Raw genomic sequence first — 16012 nt, forward strand, 5'->3', positions numbered from 1 at the left:
CGCGCGCCCGCGGAGGCGCGCTCCCGCTCCCGCGCGGTCACGGACCCCCCCACGCGTGTGACCAGCGGACCCGATGTCCGACGGTCACTCGGCGATCGGCGGGGGAGAGGGAGAATGTCAGGCAGCTTGTGTAAACAAGCCACCTGTCATTCTCCTCGCTGTAAAGACACTGATCACACGGATCTAGTATGTAGATCCGTTGATCAGTGTCCTTACAGCTCAAGTCACAGCCAATCACAGTAGAAAGCACGCCCCTAGGGATACACACAGCCCCTCCCTCCCAAATAAAGTTAACCCCTTCACTACCAGTGTATTTTTACAGTAACAGTGCATATGTAAAGCACTGATTACTGTAGAAATGTCACTGGTAACCCCAAAAGTGTCAAAAATGTCAGTCAAGGGTCCGATCTGTCCGCCGCAATGTCGCAGTACCGCAAAAAAAATCGCAGATCGCCGCCATTACACGTTAAAAAAAAAAACAACAAAAATGACAAAAATCTTTCCCTTTGTTAGTAAACGCGATAACTTTTGCGCAAACCAATCAAAATACGCTTTTTGCGATTTTTTTAGGTAGCATAAAACAAATTGGCTGAAAATGTTAAAAAATTTTGATTTTTACATTTTTTTGGGGGAATTTCATATAAAAAAATGTGAAAAATATTGTTATTTTTGCAAAATGTACGCTCTTTTTTTGTTTATAGCGCAAAAAGTAAAAATCGCACGGGTGATCAAATACCACCAAAAGAAAGCTCTGTTTGTGGGAAAAAAAGGACGTCAAATTCGTTTAGGTACAGCGTCGCATGACCGCGCAATTGTCCGTTAAAGTCATGCAGTGCCGAATCGCAAAATACCCCCTGGTCGTTTAGCAGGAAAATCCTCCGGGGCTTAAGTGGTTAAAGTGAAAACACAAAACAGAAATAATATTTGACTTTCCCTTAGCAGTGGCATTGCAGTATAACCTTATAGATTCAATAAAGGTATATTTTGAGCTAGTTCATTGAGTGCCGGTTCACACTTATGCGCTTGCGCTTGCAATGCGAATTTGCAGTGCGATGTTTACCTTACGTTTCTAAATAGTACAGCGCGATTGCAATGCGAATTGTACTTGCGTAATCATGTTAATTAAGCTCAGATGCGATTTCTGCTCCGGCCAATCAAAATAAAATGGGTGTAAACTTCCTGTGGACTTCCTGGTTTTTGTGGGGAGAGTTCGTTGTGGAGTGTCAGCTGTGTTTTGGTGTGTTCTTTTTGGCAGTATGTTTCATTTGCCCTTGGTCATGGCAGCAGTTGCTACTGTCACTGCTGCAGTCCTGATCGATATGGACAAAGAGAGGAGGAGGAGGAGGAGGGTGAGGATGATGAGAAAACGAAGATATTGGGTTCATCCCATAATTTCAAATAGGGAAGACAGAGGTCAGTTCAGTGTCCTCTATAATCATCTCCGTCAACATGAAGAGAAGTTCTTCAACTATACTCGGATGTCAGTTAATAGGTTAGTATGTGAAAGGGAGTCTCTCCTTCTCCTTCTCTCTTTTTTTCTGCTTCCCTATTTCTCTCTTTTCCCCCTCTCTCTTTTCACCTATATCTACCCCCGAATCATTCCAGAAGCTCCACACGCGCCCCTTTTGCTTGCCACTTACATGTGTTGTGTTTTTTATTTCTTAGTTTTGACGAATTACTTGGACTACTCTTTTCCCGTTTGGAGCGTCAGAACAGCACCTTCCGGAACAGTGTTGTCCCTGCTGAAAGATTGCTTGTTACATTACGGTAAGTGTGATATATTTTGTGAAATGTCATGTATTTTTTTCTCCATATTATGCAGACAGATATGATGGCAAAGTCGCTTCCAAAAAAAGTTTTTCTTTATTTTTTATTTTGTTGCATATAATAACAAGAACAAAAACAGAAACATGATGTCATAAAAGACAAATTTGGACAACATGGCGGTAGAGTGGCAAGTGTCCTATCCTATAGATCCAAAAAATTAGGTGAACTCTCATCTGGATCAAGTGGTGTTGAAGAGCTATCCAAGGTGTTGGGATATAGCCTAAATGGCACAAGCGGGGATGGATTTCTTGATGGTCCACTTGTGGGCCTATATTGTGGATAGGGTGGAGGTAAGTTTGATGCCAATGCACTTGATTGTGGTGTCGGTGGTGGTCTGCGGGAGGGGGGGAAATGGGAAGAAGTGGAGACATCCGATGTTCTCCTGTGGGGGGGGATTACAGAGGGAATTGGAGAAGGAATAGGATATGGGATTTGGGATCTAGGGGTTTCATGAATGCTCCGGTATTGTTCAAAACTGGATGGATAAGGGTTTGGTGGAATGGCAGATTGAATGGGTGTTAAATTTGGGGTCCATGTATTCTCTTGCGGGAACTGTCGTGGTACAGAGAATGAATGGATACAGTTTTTTACTGCCATTCTCATCTCAAAATATCTTTCCGGCGGGACCTCTTTGAGAAGAGGCACTAAACTGTGGGCAAATAGTGTGTGTGGGCATCGCTGTGCATCTATTTGCTGGCTGATGCCAGACATAATGTCTAATAAATGTTTTGTCTGCTCATTATCTTCCGCCTGAGCAGTTGCCCTGCTGCCTCGCCTCCTGTGGGACGTAGAGCCTCGACTGCCTTGACTCAGTGGCCTGGTGGAAGGCGTGGAAGCGTCAGTTTCATTGTACTCCACTTCCGGTTCCTGAGCGGATATGGACTCATCCAAGCCCTGTGCCTCAATTGCTATGTTATCTACATTTGATGAACATGCAAATGCAATGCCTTCCTCTTCATCAACTGCTGCATGCTCCTCCTCCTCCCGTTCCTCCTGCTCATTCTCCACCTCCTCCCAACTTGCTTGTGTGCTGCAATTACAAATATGTAACTACTTTTCATTATCCGCTCCAAATACAATAAAGATGATAGGTGGGGATTGGAAGGTGAGGGGGTTGGGGGTGGGGGGGGGGGGCAAGAGGGAGGGGGAAGGATGGGTTAATAAGTGAAAGAGGGAATTTGACAATAACTTACTTCCGCATTTCTAGAACCGGTACCAGAAAATCCAGACATCTGGCAAAGGCATAGGGACGCTTAGGGGGGGCACCGGATCCACTTCTCGCCTCACGTTCTAGTCTCTTATACCTCTGCATGGTGTCCTTGAGGCTACGCCATCTTGTTCGGATTAGTGATTCTGTAAGCGATAAACATGACTAATAATAATTTTCTATTTTTTTATTTCAGGTACCTTGGAACTGGAAATTCATTTGCGAGCTTGCATTATGAATTCAAATTGGGGAAATCCACTGTGAGCACAATTGTGCGTGATACCTGTATTGCCATTTGGGAGGTCCTAAGAGATGTGGTGATGAGAAAACCAACCGAAGAGGAGTGGATCTCTGTAGCTGATCTTTTTTGGGAGCGCTGCAACTTCCCTAACTGTGTCGGTGCAATAGATGGCAAGCACATCAGGATTGTGAGACCAGTTGGTAGCGGTACCAAATATTTTAATTACAAAAAATATTTTTCAGTGGTTTTGCTGGCAGTGGCGGATGCAAATTACTCATTCACCTACATAGATGTTGGTTCGTACGGGAGCAGTTCCGACTCCAGCATTTTTTCCCACTCCAGTTTTGGAAAAATGCTACGTGCCAAAAGCCTGGACCTCCCACATGAACGACCACTGCCTGGAACATCTCAGCCCAGTCTCCCATTTGTTTTTGTTGGGGACGAGGCTTTTGCGCTTTCAGAACACCTGCTACGCCCGTATGCAAATCGCTCACTGACTATCGAAAAGAGAGTTTTCAACTACAGGCTCACAAGAGCGCGCAGAGTTGTGGAGTGTAGTTTTGGAATTCTAGCAAATAAGTGGCGATTTCTTCACACACCAATGACTCTAACCATAGATAATGCCATAATTGCTGTCAAAGCTGCCTGTGCACTCCACAATTTTGTTAGATCAAGAGATGGATACCTCTTCGAGGACTCGTTGATGGATGATATGGAAGGTGCAGAGTGGATCCACACCAGGGGAAACTACAGAGGGGCCAACATCAGGGAGGATTTTACAGACTTCTTTATGAGTCCTGCCGGTCAAGTGCTATGGCAGCTTGATGCCATTCAATAAAGAGTGTTCATCATTCTCTGTACTTTGTTTAAATAAATACACTATTGTTAAAATGTTCAACATTGCGTAATTCAATTCTTTTCGTTTGTGGTTACCTACTGAGCATGCATGGTCTTCCACTTGCTCCGTCCTTTGGAGCAGGGCCCCCCATAGATCCCCTTCACATCAGGTTCCCCCCATAGATCCCCTTCACATCAGGGCCCCCCATAGATCCCCTTCACATCAGGGCCCCCATAGATCCCCTTCAAATCAGGGCCCCCCATAGATCCCCTTCAAATCAGTGCCCCCCATAGATCCCCTTGAAATCAGGGCCCCCCATAGATCCCCTTCAATCAGGGCCCCCCATAGATCCCCTTCACATCAGGTTCCCCCCATAGATCCCCTTCACATCAGGTTCCCCCCATAGATCCCCTTCACATCAGGGCCCCCCATAGATTCCCCTTTCTGTGATAAATATATACACACAGGAACCATAGAAAATATCTTCTTACCTTTATGTTTCCGCACTTGGGGTGTGAATCCATTCCAGTCCTGATACAGGCTTACACAAATCTCTTCCCACCCTCTTTTCTTTAGAGCATTATTCTTGTACTCTGCTGTACGGCTGTCCCATAGATATGGCCTGGCACGGACAAGCCTGATCAGCTCCTCGTTGTCGATCCCAATAAGTTTGGGTGCCATGTTTGTGGATGTCCAAGATGTTTGTGATTTTTGTGGATGTCACATGGAGGCTCGGGACAGGAAATAGAGGGGTGGAGCTGAAGGGACAAACTGTACACATATTCGCACATATCTGAACTGTACATGCGAGTTCAGACCGATTTACATTCATGTCTATGGAGACTAAATTCGCAACGCAGCGCTGTAAACTCGCACAAGACCCTTTTTATGATCGCATCACATTCGCATCTGGATCGCAACGCATAGATGTGAACGGCCGTCACGAATTTAATGTATTTTGTAAATGCATGCAATTGGAGACTATTTAGAACGCATCGTATTCGCAGTACAAGCGCATAAGTGTGAACCGGCACTTACTGGAAGTCTTCTATTTTATGATTATTATTATACAGGATTTACAGTATCTCACAAAAGTGAGTTCACTTCTCACATTTTTGTAAATATTTTATTATATCTTTTCATGTGACAACACTGAAGAAATTACACTTTGCTACAATGTAAAGTAGTGAGTGTACAGCTTGTATAACAGTGTAAACTTGCTGTCCCCTCAAAATACTCAACACACAGCTATTATTGTCTAAACGGGTGGCAACAAAAGTTAGTACACCGCTAAATGAAAAAGTTTCAATATTTTGTGTGGCCACCATTATTTTTCAGCACTACCATAACCCTCTTGGGCATAGAGTTCACCAGAGCTTCACAGGTTGCCACTGGAGTCCTCTTCCACTCCTCCATGATGACATCACAAAGCTGGTGGATGTTGGAGACCTTGTGCTCCTCCACCTTCCATTTGAGGATGCCCCACAAATGCTCAAAAGGGTTTAGGTCTGGAGACATGCTTGGGCAGTCCATCGCCTTTCTCTTTAGCAAGGCAGTGGTTGTCTTGGTGGTGTGTTTGGGGTCATTATCATATTGGAATACTGCTCCGAAGGGAGGAGATCATGTTCTGCTTCAGTATGTCATAGTACATGTTGGCACTCATGCAGCCCCAGACCATGACACTCCCACCACCATGCTTGACTGTAGGCAAGACACACTTGTCTTTGTACTCCTCAGCTGGTTGCCGCCACATACGCCTGACACCATCTGAACCAAATACGTTTATCTTGGTATCATCAGACCACAGGACATGGTTCCAGTAATCCATGTCATTAGTCTGCTTGTCTTCAGCAAACTGTTAGCGGGCTTTTTTGTGCATCATCTTTAGAAGGCTTCATTCTGATACGACAGCCATGCAGACCAATTTGATGCAGTGTGTGGCGTATGGTCTTAGCACTGACAGGCTGACCCCCCACCCCTTCAACCTCTGCAGCAATTCTGGCAGCACTCATACATCTATTTCCCAAAGACAACCTCTGGATATGAGGCTGAGCGCGTGCCCTCAACTTCTTTGGTTGACCATGGGGAGGCCTGTTCTGAGCGGAACCTGTCCTGTTAAACTGCTGTATGGTCTTGGCAGCTCAGTTTCATGGTCTTGGCAATCTTCTTATAGCCTAGGCCATCTCTATTTAGAGCAACAATTCTTTTTTCAGATCCTCAGAGAGTTATTTGCCATGAGGTACCATATTGAACTTCCAGTGACCAGTATGAGAGAGTAAAAGCGCTAACACCAAATTTAACACACCTGCTCCCCATTCACACCTGAGACCTTGTAACACTAATGAGTCACATGACACTGGGGAGAGAAAATGGCTACTTGGGCCCAATTTGGACATGTTCACTTAGGGGTGTACTCACTTATGTTGCCAGTGGTTTAGACATTAATGGCTGTGTGTTAAATTATTTTGAGGGGACAGAAGATTTACACTGTTATATAAGCTGTACACTCACTATTTTACATTGAAGCAAAGTGTCATTTCCTAAGTGTTGTCACATTAAAAGATATAATAAAATATTTACAAAAAAGTGAGGGCTTTACTCACTTTTTGTGAGATACTGTATATAGTGCCGACAGTTTATATAGCGCCGACAGTTTACACAGCACTTTACAACAAGGACAGACAGTACGACAATAATACAGTTTAATACAGTAGGAATTATATGGAAAAAAAATAACACTGGGCTAGAGTGTATCTCCCCGTGCCTAGGAAAATGGTGCTCAAACAAATAAAATAAATTAAATATATTAAATAAAATACAATATAATATATGGCAGCTCCTGTAGAGTGAAGGTGAGTATCAAAGAAATGGCCTAGGCTATATACAGCGCTTGCCCCTAACTAATTATAATATGATTATTGAATAAATTAATTTATAATAATAAATATAAAATGAATATGGTTCAATAAAATGAATAAATATTGTGACAATGATTAAGTGCAATAATTAAGTGAGGTTCAAAAACTATATATGTGCACAATAGTTAATAAATGAGAGAAAAGTCCAGCAAGGTCAAATAATAAATAATAAAATAATAGTCTTTTCAAAGTGTAATCAAGTGCAAAGTGCTTCGTACTCAGTATTCAAAGTTCGTGACTTTCGTGGCGTGGGTTCCTTTTCCCAGTGGCATGTGGTAGAATTAAATCACTTACTGGAAATAGTGGGTCTTTTGTGCCGTGTAGCACTAAGACCTATAGCGCTTGGAGGCCTTCCAGGCCAGTAATGGGGGTCCCCTTTTTTTTCCTCCTGTTGGGGTGCAGGTCAGGTCTCTTCTCACCTGATTTCACTCCTCAGGATGTGGGGTCAGGTTATGCAAAGAAAATAATAGGCTCCAAATAGTGTATTACGTTTTTTTAAAAGGTTTATTTTCCAAATGGGGTGTACAATAGGAGCAAAAGATGGCTCCGGGATTCAAGCCAAATGCTTCCTAGCAGAGTGGAGAGCGGAGTGTTCCGGCTTGCGTTCCAAGCGCTATAGATCTTAGTGCTATACGGCACATAAGACCCACTATTTCCGGTAAGTGATTTAATTCTACCACATGCCACTGGGAAAAGGAACCCACGCCACGAAAGTCACGAACTTTGAATACTGAGTACGAAGCACTTTGCACTTGATTACACTTTGAAAAGACTATTATTTTATTATTTTATTATTTGACCTTGCTGGACTTTTCTCTCATTTATTAACTATTGTGCACAGATATATTTTTTGAACCTCACTTAATTATTGCACTTAATCATTGTCACAATATTGATTCATTTTATTGAACCATATTCATTTTATATTTATTATTATAAATGAATTTATTCAATAATCATATTATAATTAGTTAGGGGCAAGCGCTGTATATAGCCTAGGCTATTTCTTTGACAGTAGGAATTATATGCCTAAAAATGATGATACATTTATTTTGTTGGCAGAAACAGTAATCACAATATTACACTAATAAAGCGATAATCATAAGGACCGATGAATTGGTAACATATTTCTGAAGCTGAAGATTTCTCCTGCTTTCAGCTAAGCTGTATTTTGCATCAGAAGGACACTTATTTTTTACTTTTATTTTCTTTGGAAATGATATTGTCTTTTTTTTTACCCTGGCAGGTAAAGGTTGGTGGTGGTGGTGGTGGTGGGGGAGGGTTAAATTAACCTTTACTTACTTCAGGCTGCAAAGTTTACAGTTTTATTTAATCAGTTGACTAGAAGGCTGAAGTATTCATCTTTTTAAAAGGACAACAAACTACAACTCACATTTCTTTGTGCGTTATATTTGTCACTGGCTGTGCCCTAATGTGTTACCCGCTAAGGAAGTCACACGGGCATGACGCAATGCATTAGGGCGGAGCCAGTGACGTCAGCACGACAAACCTAGAAGTAAAAAGGTTTTTGCTTAGAGCTTGACTGCCGAACTGTATATCTTAAGAGGGAAGTGTATTGGTTTTTATTGTAGTATACAATATAATAAATAAATGAGTGCATATATGTTTTAATGATAACATTTGTTTTTTTATGGCAAAAAGCACTATCAATTTTTTTAGTTTTGATTTCCTCTTGAGCACCTAATATTGAGGAAGGTAAAATATAAATTAATTAGAAGAAATGTATTACCCTGGCAAACCTTAAGGAGCTAAAGAATCATCAAGAGAGCTTGGAAAGGTGATTCAAGTGCCCAACATAATGTATAGCAGAAGACTGTGGTATCCATTTGACCCTAAAAGCGGAAGGTACATTCTGACCTTTTGTACTTATACTGTAGGTCTAATTACTAGGTGAGAATCTGTAGTGATTGATAGTGGAGCACAAGGGGAGTCACAGTTATCACACTGAAAGTGAATGTGGAGCACAATAAACAACACAAAAGGACTTTGATTATATATGAACTTTTATTTGTATATTATAATCAATGTGTTTGCACATATAGATTGGCACTTTATTATTTTTGCATAGCAGTTTATTTTATATTATCATTATTTGTAAGTAATTTTATAGTGGGGGTATATTGATAATATTGCAGTGCTGCTATCCTTTATATATACACTCAGTGCTGTATTTTGGTCTAGGCGGACAAGACCCAGGCCTATGGCGGCACTTTGCAGGGGGGCAGCAAAATGGCCACCCCATCTCCATCTGAGACTCCATTAGCCACAGGTTGCTAGAGCTGCCTGGCGCTGGCAACCGGCGACGTCACACCTTCTCCCACCCCCCTCTCCCTCTCTCTCCCACCCCCTCTTTTTCTCCACCCCCCTCTCCCTCTCTCTCCCACCTCCTCTTCTTCTTTCCTCAACCTCCTCTCTCTCCCACCCCCCCTCTCTCTCTCCCCCACCACCATTCTCTCTCTCTCCCCCCACCCCCTTTCTCTCCCCCTCTCCCTCTCTATTCCCCCTCTCTCTCTCCCACCCCCCTCTCTCTCCCCCTCCTCCCTCTCTCTCACCCCTCTCCCTCTCTCTCTCCCCCTCTCTCTCTCATCCCCTCCTCTCTCTCATCCCCTCCTTTCTCTCTCTCTCTCATCCCCTCCTCTCTCCTTCTCTCATCCTCTCCTCTCTCCTTCTCTCATCCCCTCCACTCTCCTTTTCTCATCCCCTCCACTCTCTATCATCCCCCCTCTCTCTCTCTCTTTCATCCCCCTCTCTCTCTCTCATCCCCCCTCTCTCTCCCTCTCTCTCTCATCCCCTCTCTCTCTCTCACCCCCCTCTCTGCCTCATCCCCCTCTCTCTCTCATCCCCCCCCACTCTCTCTCTCTCTCTCTCACTCAGCCCTCTCTCTATATCTCCCAGAACCCTCTCTCTCTATCTCCCAACAACCTCTCTCTCTCCGCATCACCCCCTCTCTCTCTCTCTCTTCCAACACCCTCTCTCTCTCTCCCAACACCCTCTCTCTCTCTCTTCCACCACCTTCTCCCTCTTTAATACTCCCTCACCCTCCCTTACCCACCCCCTCTTTCTCTACCACCCCCTCTCACCCCCCTCTTGTGAGATCTCAGGGGTTCTTGCTGAGACTTGTAGTCCTTCAATTTTGGAGGGAGTCACAGCCATTAAACAGGAAGGGGTGGGGTAATTTACATAGGAGGGGGAAGGGGGCGCCCAATTTTAGTCTTGCCTAGGGCAGCTCAAAACCAAAATACACCACTATATACACTGTAAGTATAACTGTACCTTTTTCACATGGTGATGTCTGGACTAGGTTGTTATAATTCTGATTAGCCATCGTGGTCTCAGAATGGCTGGATTTCTGAACTTGGGTTGTATTTTCTTCCTTCTGGATTCTTCTAGGAATAATAACAGTCACTGCAAACACATAAACATCTTGCAACATGGATAAACAAAAAGCGTCAAAATCTACAGTATGTGTATTCAAATACACCATAGTCTTCAAATCCCTTTTATTCAGTGTTTGACAAGGTAAACCATGCTGATGCACATGTACATGGAAGTGGCTATTTTTGCACACAGAGATTTTCAGATACAGTATCTCACAAAAGTGAGTACACCCCTCACATTTTTGTAAATATTTTATTATAATTTTATGTGACAACACTGAAGAAATTACACTTTGCTACAATGTAAAGTAGTGAGTGCACAGTTTTTTTAACAGTGTAAATTTGCTGTCCCCTCAAAATAACTCAACACACAGCCATTAATGTCTAAACCGCTGGCAACAAAAGTGAGTACACCCCTAAGTTAAAATGTCCAAATTGGGCCCAAATACCCATTTTCCCTCCCCAGTGTCATGTGACTCATTCGTGTTTACAAGCTCTCAGGTGTGAATGGGGAGCAGGTGTGTTAAACTCACTACTTTACATTGTAGCAAAGTGTAATTTCTTCAGTGTTGTCACATGAAAAGATATAATAAAATATTTACAAAAATGTGAGCGGTGTACTGAGATACAGTATATTTAAAAATCTTTGTAAAACATTTGTAACATTTATTTTCTAGATCAGTTATTGAATAAGAAGGGAAGATGGGGGATCAATATAACATCTAGGAAACAAAAATTCAAAATAATTTCACAATTTAGAAAAAATAAAATGCTAACTCAGAATATGTCAGTGTCCCCATTCATTTTATAGTATAATGCTAAATTTAGTGTCTGTGTAGTAATTTTAATCTGCTTCATTTACTACAGTGTGCACTTTAGGCAATCCTATGAAGACAGCTATTGCTGACTTGTTGTTTAAAGATTAACTATAGAAAAATACAAAAAGCACCAAAGAAAGAAGTTATGTAATTTTTTACCTATTATATTATTGTTATAATAATATAAATGTAATTTATTGCAGTTTACCAATCCTTAGATTTTGTGGCTACTTTAGTTTTCTATTTTTAGGCTTTTTTCCCATTTACCTGATGATCCTGCCAGTAACACATTTCCTGTTTTAGGGTGTCTGCCTTCTTGGATAAAATAGTAAAGCAGACACATTTGGAAAGCAGCATTGTCAATCTGGGGAGAGGAAAATGTTACATTACCAGATTTAAGGTCAAATGTAAAACCTTTATGTAAAAACTTTATCCCAAAAGAAAAAAAAAAACCTGTTTGCTGAAACTACTTAAAAAAATGTTAACTGCAGTCTAGCTTTAATTTTGTTAGTCAAGTCCATCTAAACCTTCTAGTTCATTTGTCCAAAGGTGTCTCTGTTGCTTCACCAGTGGAGTGAAGACACTCTTAGACAGGAAGTGTGCTACTGCCTGGATCCAGTGGCGTACCAAGGGGGGGGGGGGCGGGGGGGCGGACCGCCCCGGGTGCCACGAACGGGGGGGGTGTCAGACCGCTCAGGGGTGCCCGCCGGCACCGTCGGGCCGGCACGCATCTCCTTGTGAAGGCAGCTGCAGAGGAATTGATCTTCTTTTCATATATCTCCTGTGTCCATTGAATGATCGATTCTCCTCCTCTCCCTCCTGCAGGCATTCAACAGACGCAGGAGATATGTGAAAAGAAGATCAATTCCTCTTTATGCAGCTGTCCCACCGCCCCTAATATACAAATTCCTTTGCTGGCCTCCCCAGTGCTATCCAGCACCCCACCCCAGTGATCTTCAACCCCCCCCCCCTCTCCAGCCCCCCCCCCAAGTGCCTTTTAGCCCCCCTCCTCCCAGTTTTCTTCAGCTCCACCAGTGCTCTCCACCCCCCTGTGCACCCTGCCCCCCCTCAATGATCTCCAGTCCCCCACCAGTGCTCTCCGCCCCCCTGTGCACCCTGGCTCCCCCCCACTCAGTGCTCTCCAGTCCCCCACCAGTGCTCTCCACCCCCCTGTGCACCCTGCCCCCCTCAATGATCTCCAGTCCCCCACCAGTGCTCTCCACCCCCCTGTGCACCCTGCCCCCCTCAATGATCTCCAGTCCCCCACCAGTGCTCTCCACCCCCCTGTGCACCCTGGCTCCCCCCCACTCAGTGATCTCCAGTCCCCCACCAGTGCTCTCCACCCCCCTGTGCACCCTGCCCCCCTCAATGATCTCCAGTCCCCCACCAGTGCTCTCCACCCCCCTGTGCACCCTGCCCCCCCTCAATGATCTCCAGTCCCCCACCAGTGCTCTCCACCCCCCTGTGCACCCTGGCTCCCCCCCACTCAGTGATCTCCAGTCCCCCACCAGTGCTCTCCGCCCCCCTGTGCACCCTGGCTTCCCCCCCATCAGTGATCTCCAGTTCCCCCACCAGTGCTCTCCGCCCCCCTGTGCACCCTGGCTTCCCCCCCATCAGTGATCTCCAGTCCCCCCCCAGTGCTCTCCGCCCCCCTGTGCACCCTGGCTTCCCCCCCATCAGTGATCTCCAGTCTCCCCTCCCAGTGCTCTCCACCCCCCTGTGTAACCTGGCCCCCCCTCAGTAATCTACAGTCCCCCCCCCCAGTGCTCTCCACCCCCTTTGCATCCTGGCTCCCCCCCGTGCTCTCCAGCACCCCCCCTCTACCCCCCCCAGTGCTCTCCACCCCTCTCACTTTCCAACCCCCCCTTAATTCTCCACAGTGCTCTCTGCTTCCTCTGTGCTCTCCGGTCCCCCTAGTGCTCTTCTATCTTCTATCATGTCTGCAGTCTCTGACCATCTCTTGTATCACATCCTCAGTCTCTGACCATCTCCTGTATCATGTCCGCAGTCTCTGACCATCTCCTGTATCATGTCCGCAGTCTCTGACCATCTCCTGTATCATGTCCTCAGTCTCTGACCATCTCCTGTATCATGTCCGCAGTCTCTGACCATCTCCTGTATCATGTCCACAGTCTCTGACCATCTCTTGTATCACATCCTCAGTCTCTGACCATCTCCTGTATCATGTCCGCAGTCTCTGACCATCTCTTGTATCACATCCTCAGTCTCTGACCATCTCCTGTATCATGTCCGCAGTCTCTGACCATCTCCTGTATCATGTCCGCAGTCTCTGACCATCTCCTGTATCATGTCCGCAGTCTCTGACCATCTCCTGTATCATGTCTGCAGTCTCTGACCATCTCTTGTATCATGTCCTCAGTCTCTGACCATCTCCTGTATCATGTCCGCAGTCTCTGACCATCTCTTGTATCATATCTGCAGTCTGACCATCTCTTGTATCATGTCTGCAGGGAGGGGGGGGGACAGACTGTAAGGGGCACTGTGATGGGGGGCTGTGAAATTTGTGCAATAAATACTCTTGAAAACATTACAAATTTTTGTGAGTGTTTTTACAGTTTAAGAGGGGGGGGGGGGGTGCCAGATATAGGATCCGCCCCGGGTGCCAAATGCTCTAGGTACGCCACTGCCTGGATCACCAAATAAAAATAAAGGGAAAAGCAATGGAGCCAACACATTTCGTGATTGTCAACCTGCGATATATTTCATGCTTGCTTTTGGGTTTAATACAACTTTAACCTTCAGCAATGTCAAAAGAAAAAAAACATAATCTGCACATCATGAAGCAGACCCATGTGCATGAAATAAGATGAATAGCAAGCCCATATTGAGCTCCTACTCCCCCCCCCCTTTCTTCTCTCCCCCCATCCTCTCCACAGCTACCCTCAATATGCCTCCTTATCTCCCACAAATTACGGTCTACCAGATCTCTTTTGCTCTTTAGTATTGTCCCCCGTTGGGGTGCCAAACAGCCACTGCACTCAACTGTTAGACATAGTGAGTGGGAGATGAAGACTACGCTCCCACCCCTCATGCATGTTACACCCTAATTCACATCTGATATTCTTTATCACCAGTTACATTTTGTTGTTTGTTATTTTTTGTCTTTTTACCTCAATAATTTGACTTTTGTTGTACAATATTGTATTTTCCATGCCTACGGTACCTACTGATTTAAATTATGTCTTGTACCGTACTTTGTACTGTGTTGTTCTATACCCTTTGTTATCTTTCAATAAAAAATTTGAACAAGAAATTTGATGAATAGCAGAATCAGCCCAGACTCCAGCCAGGCCCACCTCCAACGCATATCACGCCACTCCCTGGAGCTTAATTATGGGAATTGTTATGATTAAGTTACAAGGAGTGGAGTGAAACGCGTTGGGACGTGACCTGGTTGGAGCCAAGGCTGAGGCTTCCATTCATCTCACTTTATGCACATGAGTCTGCTTCATGATTTGCGGCTTATGGATTTTTTCCTTTGAAGTTTGATGCAGCTTGGAGCTAGGACGAGCCCCCTGTCCCTGCCTGCACTCACAGCGATCTAGTTGGGCTTTACCTCTCTACCTGAACAGCATCTAATTTTTGTCTTTTTGGGTCACAACTTTAACCTTACTATACAAGCTGAACCATACTTGACTTGATGAAGCGCAACAAAAAGTTTTACTATACTTTAGCTTTAAAATAACTATAGCTATAACTTATGAAACAAATGTGAACTATAACTAGATCATTCCATACTCCTACCTTCTAACAAGAAATCAAAGGTTCTTTAGTCTGCACTGAGAATTACTTCTAATTAGACACAGGGCGACCTGATTATTAACTTGAAGAATAATACAATTTTTTATAATTAGTTTAAAAATGCTCCCAGGAATAGGTAAATTATATTTTTAACTTTGAACACGTCTTCTTTTTTTCTGACGGCCTTGGCTTACATAAAGTTGTAACCAGATGCAAATTAACAAAAAAGAAGGATCTTAGTTATATCTATAATTTTAAGCAAGTAAAGAGGAATACATTTAGCTATTTCTCATACACAGATCTACCTCAAAGTTGTGTGTGTGTATGTCTGTATGTGTGTGTCTGTATACTGTATGTGTGTGGTGTGTAAGCTGTAAGCATTGGTGTTATATTGCTGTAACCCTTTGAAGCTTTAGCGCCAGTTCACACATATGCGATGACAGATATCGCATGTGATTCGGAACGCACTGCTCTGCAAATCACATGCGATGTCTGTGCGATGCGAATTCAGCCATACAGGTTTTATGGCTAAATTTGCATCGCATTCTGACACAACTCGCACAGGACCCTTTTTTGGGTATGCACTAGAATCAGATTTCATGGGTGTTCACACCTATGTGATCCAATTCATGTCCGAACTGACAGTTTGCACTGCGATATGCAAACTAAATTGGGGGTGTCGTTAACTTTGTATTGACACCCCCAGCAATTAGCATATGGCAGTGTGAACTGCCTACGAGTTGAATGTGATGCGGGAACCTGCAGTGGATTTGCAGGGTTCCCGCATCGCATATACAGTATGTGAACTGGGACTTAATATAGTAATCATGTCTCCTTCGTGATCAGAAGTCATTGAAGCCAAGATGCCAAGACCAAAGTTAGCAAAATCAGTATGGCATTTTTACCCTATTGATAATGATATATGAGGCTTTTATTTAAGTACATTTTGTTTTTACACCTGAAAGCCTTTTGTCAAAATGTTAAATATGCTCTAATTTATTTA

The 16012-nt window shown here is 44.0% G+C and overlaps 2 protein-coding genes across 3 annotated transcripts in view; one reads left to right on the forward strand and one right to left on the reverse strand.

Moving 5' to 3' along the window:
• The window catches only part of ARHGEF33 (Rho guanine nucleotide exchange factor 33), a 242473-nt gene that overhangs the window by 155702 nt on the left and 70759 nt on the right, over positions 1-16012 (reverse strand). The window contains exon 5 of one of the 2 annotated variants that reach the window (XM_082252137.1): positions 10326-10435. In XM_082252137.1, the coding sequence (XP_082108263.1) occupies positions 10326-10435 (110 nt within the window). Of the gene's footprint in view, positions 1-10325; positions 10439-16012 lie in introns of both variants that reach the window. The other variant, XM_082252136.1, reaches the window with a different exon arrangement.
• LOC309550179 (uncharacterized protein) lies at positions 1253-4113 on the forward strand (the record flags this gene model as incomplete). The annotated part of the gene is made up of 3 exons (XM_082250604.1): positions 1253-1492; positions 1666-1767; positions 3231-4113. The coding sequence occupies exons 1-3, from the start codon at positions 1257-1259 to the stop codon at positions 4111-4113; spliced, it is 1221 nt and encodes a 406-aa protein (XP_082106730.1). The 5' UTR covers positions 1253-1256.

Source organism: Pelophylax lessonae (genome assembly GCF_965119305.1).
Source record: "Pelophylax lessonae genome assembly, chromosome: 3".
Classification (NCBI taxonomy): Eukaryota; Metazoa; Chordata; class Amphibia; order Anura; family Ranidae; genus Pelophylax; species Pelophylax lessonae.